We start from the raw sequence: 8534 nt of genomic DNA, 5'->3' as shown, positions 1-8534 counted from the left end.
TCTCCCCGAGACTATGGAGAAGCAGCGAGAGACTTTCCGCTCCAACCAATCAGGTGAGAGGAAATCTTGGCACACCCCTTTCCGCTTACCAATCAGCACCTAACTCGATGGGCCGGGCCCATCGACACCGGGAAAACACCTTTTAAATTTTATTAGTTATAGCTTTTCTTCCCCCACCGTCATTCTAGGCCATCCATCCCACGAACTGTGCTCAAAAGTGGAGAACTGAATATAAAAATTCCAAAGCTGGTCATTCTGGCGGTGTGAAGCGAAACGATAGACCTCTCCCATCAAAACTGTGATTCTAGGAGGTATAGGGAAAGGGAAAGGAGCGTTCCGGAGAACAAACTACAACTCCCAAGGGGCCTTGCGCGGACCCGGCACGCCCTGGGCGAGGGGGCGGGCCATTGCAAAGAAGACCGCTGAGGGTCATGGGGCTCCTCTCTCACTTCCTGAGCATGAGCCACTGACCCGGCGAACTTTGAGGTGGGCAGGGCGGCGACAACACCGGCTCTCGCGCTTTGCGTCCTCCCCGCTCCTCCGCCTGAGACGTCGGAGGGGGCGTGGCCCGCGCGGAGCCTGGTGGGGGCGCGAGCGCCGCGGGACGTGGGTGACGCGTCTTCTTCCAGCTCAGCGCTGTGTGAGGTGGCGCGGCCCCGCCGGCGATTGGCTGTTGAGAGAGGAGTACGTCGCGGCCGTTGGTCGCCCGCAGCACGGAGGGAGAGCCGGGGCGGGCGGGGGCGATATGGGACGGCTGTGGCGGCGGCGGCGGCTGGAGGAGGCGGGCGCGAACGAGCCAGCGGCTGCGGCAGCAGCGGCAGTCCCCGGAGTCTTCCTGTGAAACGCCCCTGTCGGCGTCGCCGTGGGCCCCTCGGAGAGGGTGGCCAGTAAGCGAGCCGCTGAGGAGCCGCTCCCCCAGCGCCGCAGCCCTTGGGACTCTCGGTCCCATCCTCTCGCTCCTGCTCCAGCTCCTCCATCTTGGCCTCGGCAGTGGCTGCTGCCGGGAGGATGTGCCGCCTTCTGGCAGGGGGAAGAAGGAGGAGAAGATGAAGAAGTACCGCCGGGCCTTGGCCCTGGTCTCCTGCCTGTCTCTGTGCTCCCTGGTCTGGTGAGTCGCCGCGACAATACGGGAGTTTCCCAAGAGGGGAGAAGGGAGCAGCCTAGGTCACACCCCCAGATCATCTTGGCTTTCAGGGTGCGGATCTCCCAGGCCTTTACGGAGCGACACACCGATTACTTCGCGCTGTCCCGCTGACTGGCCTGGCTGCGTTCTCTGCGGTTTCCATGGTGTGTTTTGGCATTTACAGAGACTGAGTGGGAGGGAAAGGTGCCTGAGTGGAAGGGACCACCTGAGTGGCTTTGTACTCAGTTACTTTGCCCCCTGGGGTCGGTGGGGTGTTGGGGTAGTTCTCAGATAAATGCTAGGTAAGTTGCTCGGGTTTACTGCCAGCCACTCGCTTTCATAGTGTGATAAGGGTAGAAAGAGTGTCGGATGTGATGTGTTCCAGAGGTGCGATTTTAAAAAACGTGATTGTCACGAGGGTGAGAGTAATGTACAAGCAGTAGTTCTGGGCATGTCTTACTGTCTTTGGCCTCGAGTACACTTGGGGTTGCTGTTCTTGGAAACTTTGGGGGGCGTTATGAAGCACTTTTTCAAGGGGTAGATGATGAAAAGCCGTTGTTTTAGTAGAGTGTCTTAGGTGTAGTGTGTACAGTAGGTTCAGGTGGTGTGGCTTGAATAATGTCCCTTAGTAATGGGAGCATAAGTCCTGTATTTTGAAGGCGGGAAGAATGCTTTGTTCATAAAGTTTATGGAGTTTCTGTTGATCCCTGGCACATTTGGGTATCTTTGAGGCGCAAAGAGACCTTGTCAGTAAAAGGATTGGTGTCATTATACTGGGAAAAGCCATTTTTTCCCTCCTAGGGAATTTCTTTAGAGATGTGTGACCTGAGCTGACTGAAAAGATGCTTCTTTAGTCAAAGCTATTTGCTCTTCATTAAAGTCTAGATAACTAAGTCTCTTGTATATTTCCGAAAACACCAACAATGTGTTCATTTTTTCTGTGCTTAACAGATTCCAAAGATACTGAAGTTGTGGAGTTGTTGCTCACATAAAATAATAAATGAGAGGAAAAGGAGAACACTTGCCTAGCTGAGGAATTTTAATTGGAAGATTGATAGAAGTTTTGGAGAACAAGATATTTGGCCTTTTGACTTTAATTCCAAACTCTTTTACTAGGACCGCTGTCACCCTTTCTACTTTTTAGTATCATGTTGGGTACAAAGAAGTGCATGCAGGAGATGAGTCCACTCACCCCATTTTAAATTTAAATTTGTAGGTGAGATACCAAAACCTTGTGTTCATTTTCACCTTTTCCTGGGGGCTGCTTGGTAATTTACAGGATACATATCATTTCTTTCTTCTTTCTCTTTGATCTTGCCCAACTTTAGATTATGTTATTCTTCACCAGCCTTTCTGAAATGGCTCATAGGGCAGAGGTTACACTTTTCATTCAAATTTAAAATGTACCAGTATCTCTGTTTTTTTTAATTGAAATATATTTGACATTGTGTAAATGTCATTGTGGTATTGTGTAAATTTAAGATGTATAACATCTTGGTTTGATATATTTATATATTGTAATATGATTGCCATTGTAGTGATAGTTATCACTTTTATCATGTCACATAATTATCATTTCTTTTTTGTGGTTGGAATAATTAAAACCTAGTCTTTTATAGGAAGTTTAGTGATTGTCATACAATATCATTATCTGTATGCACTATACTCCGTAGCACTCCAGGACTTAGTTATCTATTGGTTGAAAATTTGTACCCTTAAACATTTTTTTTTTTAATTTTAAGTAGATGGTGGAGGTGAAATCAAACATTACGATGTGTTTCCTAAAATCACTTGTGAATTTAAATTAACCATGCTTCTATTACTCTGTGTAACTTCTGGCTGTCTTTTGCTTAGGCTAACTTAAATATGGTTTTTCAGCTTTATTCATTAGTAATAGTGAGAAGATCACGACCTGTTAGGAAAAAAAATCAGTCAACCTAGTACTGAAAGTAGTAGTCATAAAGTTTTGTAAAGTTTGTTGACTCACAGTGAAGAATGGATGTTGAGGGTTTAAGTAAGGAGTGAAAAGTTTAAGAAACTTCGGCTTAAATAATTGGATTAGTATATTTTGGGATTGGTTTGGACTGCCAAATTTAGGGACATTTTAATTATTCTTTATTGAAGCCACTAAAGGGCATTGAGAAAAAGATATTTAGGTTTGAGATTTTCTTGGAAGGGTGATGATGAGATTGGAGAAGAGGAGTGGTACATGGTAGTGATTGGCAGAGGGTATGTTAATGTCTTTGAGACACTCTTCCTTGGGGAATTGAAATACTGAAATTACTGCAGTTATTCAACTGGAGGTCTAATCCTTGTTATAGTCTGGTCTGTATGTTATTTCCCAACATCTCCATTCTCCCTTTACCAATAATGGGTATGTTAAACCATTATAAGGTTAGATGTTTACAGAAGAGTAGTTAAGCTCCTTTTAGTAGCCATTTTTGTCTTCTTTGACGTTTATAAATTGTCCCCAAATTTTGTGATCCATTTCTTTTTTAAGCTGTATCATTTTGTAATTTATGAATGCTGTGTGTTCATACTACAGTTGTGTAGTTTCTAAGGTTCTCTTCCCTCCTACCGGTATTACTGAGATTTTTTTTATCCCCTTTTTTATACTCTCACACTTCTATAGATCTTGATTATGTCTCCTCTCTCCGTTTGTCTTTTCAGCCTAGAGTCCTAACCTTAGATTGCTTTCACACAAAACCCATTCTTCCATCTTATTAGTCATTCTAGTTGCTACTTTTTACTTTTACATATTTTATGTGATCTTTATCAAGTAGTACAGAGTATTTTAGGCATAAACATACTGTAGCTGCAGCACAGAGTAATAATAATTAATATTGTCCTCTGTCTCTGTATCTAGCTTGTGGTGTGTATTTTACATATTTTAGTACATTCAATCTTCATAACCCTATGAGGTAAGTATTATTGTTAACCTTATTGTGCATTTTATAGTTAAAGAAGTAGTTAAATTAAATAATTTGTCAAGGTTAAGCAGCTATTAAGTTTAGGAGCTTGGATTTGAATCTAGGCAGCCTGATCCGTGGCAGAGGATCCTGACTGTTGTCAAAGGTCGGAAGGCCTGTATTCTAGATGTGGCTTCATCACTTACTAGGTATGTGTCCTTGGACATGGTATGTAATTTCTTTGAATCTTAATTCTTGTATCCTGAAAGTAGGAAAACTAATTGATTCACACCTCATTGGGTTGTTAGGAGAATGAAATGAGATAATACATATGACAGGTCTTTATAAAATAGTAAGGGTATATTATCTTTATATTTCACAAAATATAAATAGGGTATATAATCTATATATTTCATCATAAAATTATTCAACAAGGATTTTTCTCCTGCTTATTATGTATCATATGTTGTTATGGGCATTGAAAACCTAAAAATCGGGTGACCAGCTTATCCTGGTTTTGTCAGTGAAAGTCCCATGTCCCAGGAATCCCCTGGGGATTATTTCTTACTGCTGCTGCTAACAAGTTGCCAAAACTTTAGTGGCAGCATACATTTATTATCTTACAGTTCTGGGGTCAGAAGTCCAAAATAAGTCTTAATTGGGCTAAAGTCAGGATGTCAACAGAGCTGGCTCCTTGAGTCTCTGAGGTAAAGAATCTGTTTCTTGACCTTTTCAGCTTCTAGGGCTACCTGTGTGCGGTCTGTGACTCCTTCCTCACATCATTCTAACCTCTAGCTTCAGTCTTCACATCGACTAAATGACTGATCCTCCTGCTTCTTTCTTACAAGCACTTTTGTGATTACATTGGGCCCACCAAGACAATCCAGGATTATAGCCCCATCTCAAAATCCCTCATTTAATCACATCTGCAAAGACTGTTTTAACATGTAACATATTCAGGGATTAGGACTCGGACATCTCTGGAAGGCATCATGCAGCCTAATATACTCCACTCAGTCCTGGCAAACTGGGAAGATTGAGCATCATCCTAAAGAGGAAAAAGATTTGGTCTGTGCTTTAAGCAGTGGATAATCAAAATTTTTTGATTGTGTCCCCCCTCAGTCAGTAAAACCATGTGTATGCACCTTTTAATATGTGCTCAGTTGTTTATAAGTTATGTGCATGTGCCAATATGATATTAGTATAATAGTATAATAATACAGAGATGTTTAAAAAAGATGAGAAAAATGAACAGTCTAATACTTTCTATTAATAGTACTTTTTTTTGCTCTCAAATAATAATTTCTGGTGAGAGCTTTGTGGTTGACCCACTAGATTATTTTACATCATGATGTGATTGATGAATAGCCCTGCAGTTTTCTTGTTGACTCGTGCTTGTGTAGGTACTATGTTTGCAGTCTTTGCAGGAATTTTTTCAAAGCTACTTCTCCATGTTGTGAGAGTCAGTTTAGTTAAAACTAAGTAATATAATCCCTAAGTCTACTTAATTGGGCACACACAAATGCCAGTGCCTCACAATGTGCTGGAAGTAAACACCATTTTGTGGAACTTCCACATTTTCCCACAGGTTTCTGACTACATAGTCCCTGGGGTTATTGATGTGTGACCAGCTGAGCTTCAGAACAAGTATAAATTCTTATATTAAACTTAGTAAAGCTTAATTAATTAAAAAAAGACTTTTATAGAGCCGTTTTATGTTTACAGCAAGATTGAAATTGAGTGGAAGTTATGGAGATTTCCTATATACTCTGTCCCCACCTTTGTATAGCCCCCTCATTAATCATCATCCCTTATCAGAGTGGTTTATTTCTTTAAGACTAAAAAAAAAATATTCTTGCACCCAATAGGATCATCTTGGAGAAGCTCATATTTAGAGCTAATGAGAAAAACCTGACATTTAAACAATTCTCATACATTTGACAAGTATAATAATCACAAAAAAATAATTACAAAGATCTTTAGGAACACTAAGGGTAGAATTTGTATTCTAGATATGGCTATCACTAGCTGTATGTCCTTGGACAAGTTATTTCTATGAGTCTCAGTACTCATCTGTATAAATGGTTTGCAGGATGGATAGTTCAAAGTGGAAGAATTTTGTTTCAGGTAGAGGCCAAGATTCCTAGAGTATATGTGGGGAGAGATGGGAAGGGAGGCTAGAGCCAGGTTTTGAAGGGACTTGATAATTATGCAAATGAACTCTGATTTTTTAGCCTGGCTGAGAGTATGAGCCAGGGCAGTAGTTTAAGCAAGAGCATGAGGTCAGATTGATCTTTTAATTAGATCACTGTGAGGATAGAGTGGATTGGAAGGGATAGGCTTTGGAGGCTGGAAGCCCTAAAGTGGCAGTCACACTGGAGATACTTGATAGATATCTAAATCAAGGTGGATCGGTTTTCTTTGCTGTTTTGTCCTTAGTAGTAATTTCTCTGAGTATGTTACCTAGTTTTCATTGACCTCAGAGGTAATATTTCTTGGTTTGTGATTTTATTTCTATAGCCCTTATGTTGCTTTTTCTTTGATAATTTTGCTGGTTTCTTGCTCATTTGTCAGTATGCCTAAGTGAGCAGAAATATAAGAAACAAGAAAAATATATAAGCAGTTTTATCATTTTTAAGATAATTGGAAATATCCTTGAAAATCCTAACTCTGTCTTTTGTCTGGAGAAATGATTTTCTTTGTTGTGTTTCTGTAATTTTTTTTTAAGACCACAAATCTCTTTTCTGAATAAAATAAATATTCAAAATAAAATAATAAAGTAATCCCTCTTCTTTAAATCATTTGATGACTTTTTTTTTTTAATAGTCTTTCTTGTCCTGGGCATGCAGTTTTTAGCATGGTGACTCTAGGTAATGATACTGTGTTGTATATCTTCAAGTTGCTAAGAGCAGATCTTAAAAATTATTACAAGAAAAAAAATTATAGCTGTGGTGATGGATGTACTGAACATACCACAATATATACAAATATTGAATTACTATTTTGTACGCCTGAAATAAACATAATATGCCAGTTGTATCTCAATTTTTTTTTAAAAAAGTCTTTCTTCTGGAACTTGACGTGAAAAACTTTGGGAAGAAAAGTTTATCTTTGTCCTGGGATATACATTCCAAAGAAAGTGTATGGTACATAAAAGAGGTGTTGAGTTATTAAGTAGGAAAAGGTCTGAAAGAAGGTATGACAGGGAGGTACAACATCTTTGTGTAAAACTCCAACACTTGTGTTCAATAAAAAAGTGGCAAATTACTTATTTATAATATCCTTTGAATTGTTTTTAAAAGAGTTGGATGTGTTTTATAATAACCTCTTTAGATTATTAAACATTTGAGGATATATCAGAATGGAGGCAGGAGTTGGGTTGGCTGGTAATGAAAAAAAACAAAAGATACTAACACCTAAACATACCTTTGGACATCGGTTATTTCATTTTTCTATTGTTCATGAACTCCGAAATTATTCTTTCACTTTTTTCAACTGTATGAATAGAGAAATAGGTCAATATATATAGCTGACATTCTAGGGCTTGTAATGAAAGGGAAGAGAAAAATTTATAAAAAATTTAAGTGCTTTATTATTCTTTCAAGCCATCTTCAAGTAGAAACATATGTATGAAATACTTTAGTAGTTTATACATAAATGGAACTTTATTTGAAGCATAATATGTACATGTTGCAGATTGTACTTTAGTGCCAATTGTATGTTGATTTGCTTTTAAGGCCATATTTTAAAGTAGAGTCAAAAAATAAAATTGTACATGTTGCAAGGATATGAGAAATTGTTTTCAAGTATTTGCAGTATAAGGATGTTAATCCCTTGGGATAAACTTATTTCATAAATGCAGATTTTTTTGAAAGCTTGATTTTATTTTAGGACTTTATTTTTGTGATGAATCACTAGTTAAAATTGTTTTATATTTTACGTAGAAGTAACACCTAGCTTTGTTAGAAAATGTTTTGTGGCTTGTAGGTACTGAGCTAATTTTGTATTTCTTGTTATAGAGTATTTGTAATCTAACAGGAGAAAATATGTGAAGTGCTTAAAACAATGCTGTGCTCATAGTAAGCAATGTTATAAGATTTCTTTTTATTTCCTCTGGGTGCTTTGATATAATTAGGAGGGCAGAGGTGTCAGGGTTCAGAAACAGGAATCCATAAAATTCATTCAAAATGTTATTTAGTTACCAACAATGTATTTGTTGTGGTGGGGAATACTGAAGAAGCAGGAGACTTGAGCTCTGTCCTCTGGAGTATACAAGCTGGTTGTCCAAATACACATACATACTAGGGTAGTGGAAAGGGTATAAAACTAACTCAGAGCTTGGTTATAACCCTTTTTTTGCAATATTAATAGTGAGCCTTTATTGGGTGCTTATTTATATTCTCAGTGTTTCATGTCCACCAACTTATTTTATTCTCTTTACAACTCTTATGAGAGCCACGCCATTTTAAAGATGAAAAAAAGAGAGGCACAAAAAAGTTAAC

The 8534-nt window shown here is 39.0% G+C and overlaps 1 protein-coding gene across 5 annotated transcripts in view; it reads left to right on the top strand.

Moving 5' to 3' along the window:
- Positions 1–742: 742 nt before the first annotated feature.
- SUCO (SUN domain containing ossification factor) overlaps positions 743–8534 on the top strand; it is an 89932-nt gene continuing 82140 nt past the window's right edge. For 3 of the 5 annotated variants that reach the window (XM_028123027.1, XM_028123028.1, XM_028123029.1), the window contains exon 1: positions 957–1108. In XM_028123027.1, coding sequence (XP_027978828.1) covers positions 1047–1108 — 62 coding nt within the window. In that variant the 5' untranslated portion in view covers positions 957–1046. Of the gene's footprint in view, positions 1109–8534 lie in introns of all 5 variants that reach the window. The other 2 variants (XM_088017021.1, XM_088017022.1) reach the window with 2 other exon arrangements.

This window comes from Eumetopias jubatus, unplaced genomic scaffold (genome assembly GCF_037043125.1).
Source record: "Eumetopias jubatus isolate StellerSeaLion01/CBP00866 unplaced genomic scaffold, mEumJub1_p1.0 scaffold_12, whole genome shotgun sequence".
Classification (NCBI taxonomy): Eukaryota; Metazoa; Chordata; class Mammalia; order Carnivora; family Otariidae; genus Eumetopias; species Eumetopias jubatus.
This window is presented reverse-complemented; position numbering and strand designations above follow the sequence as displayed.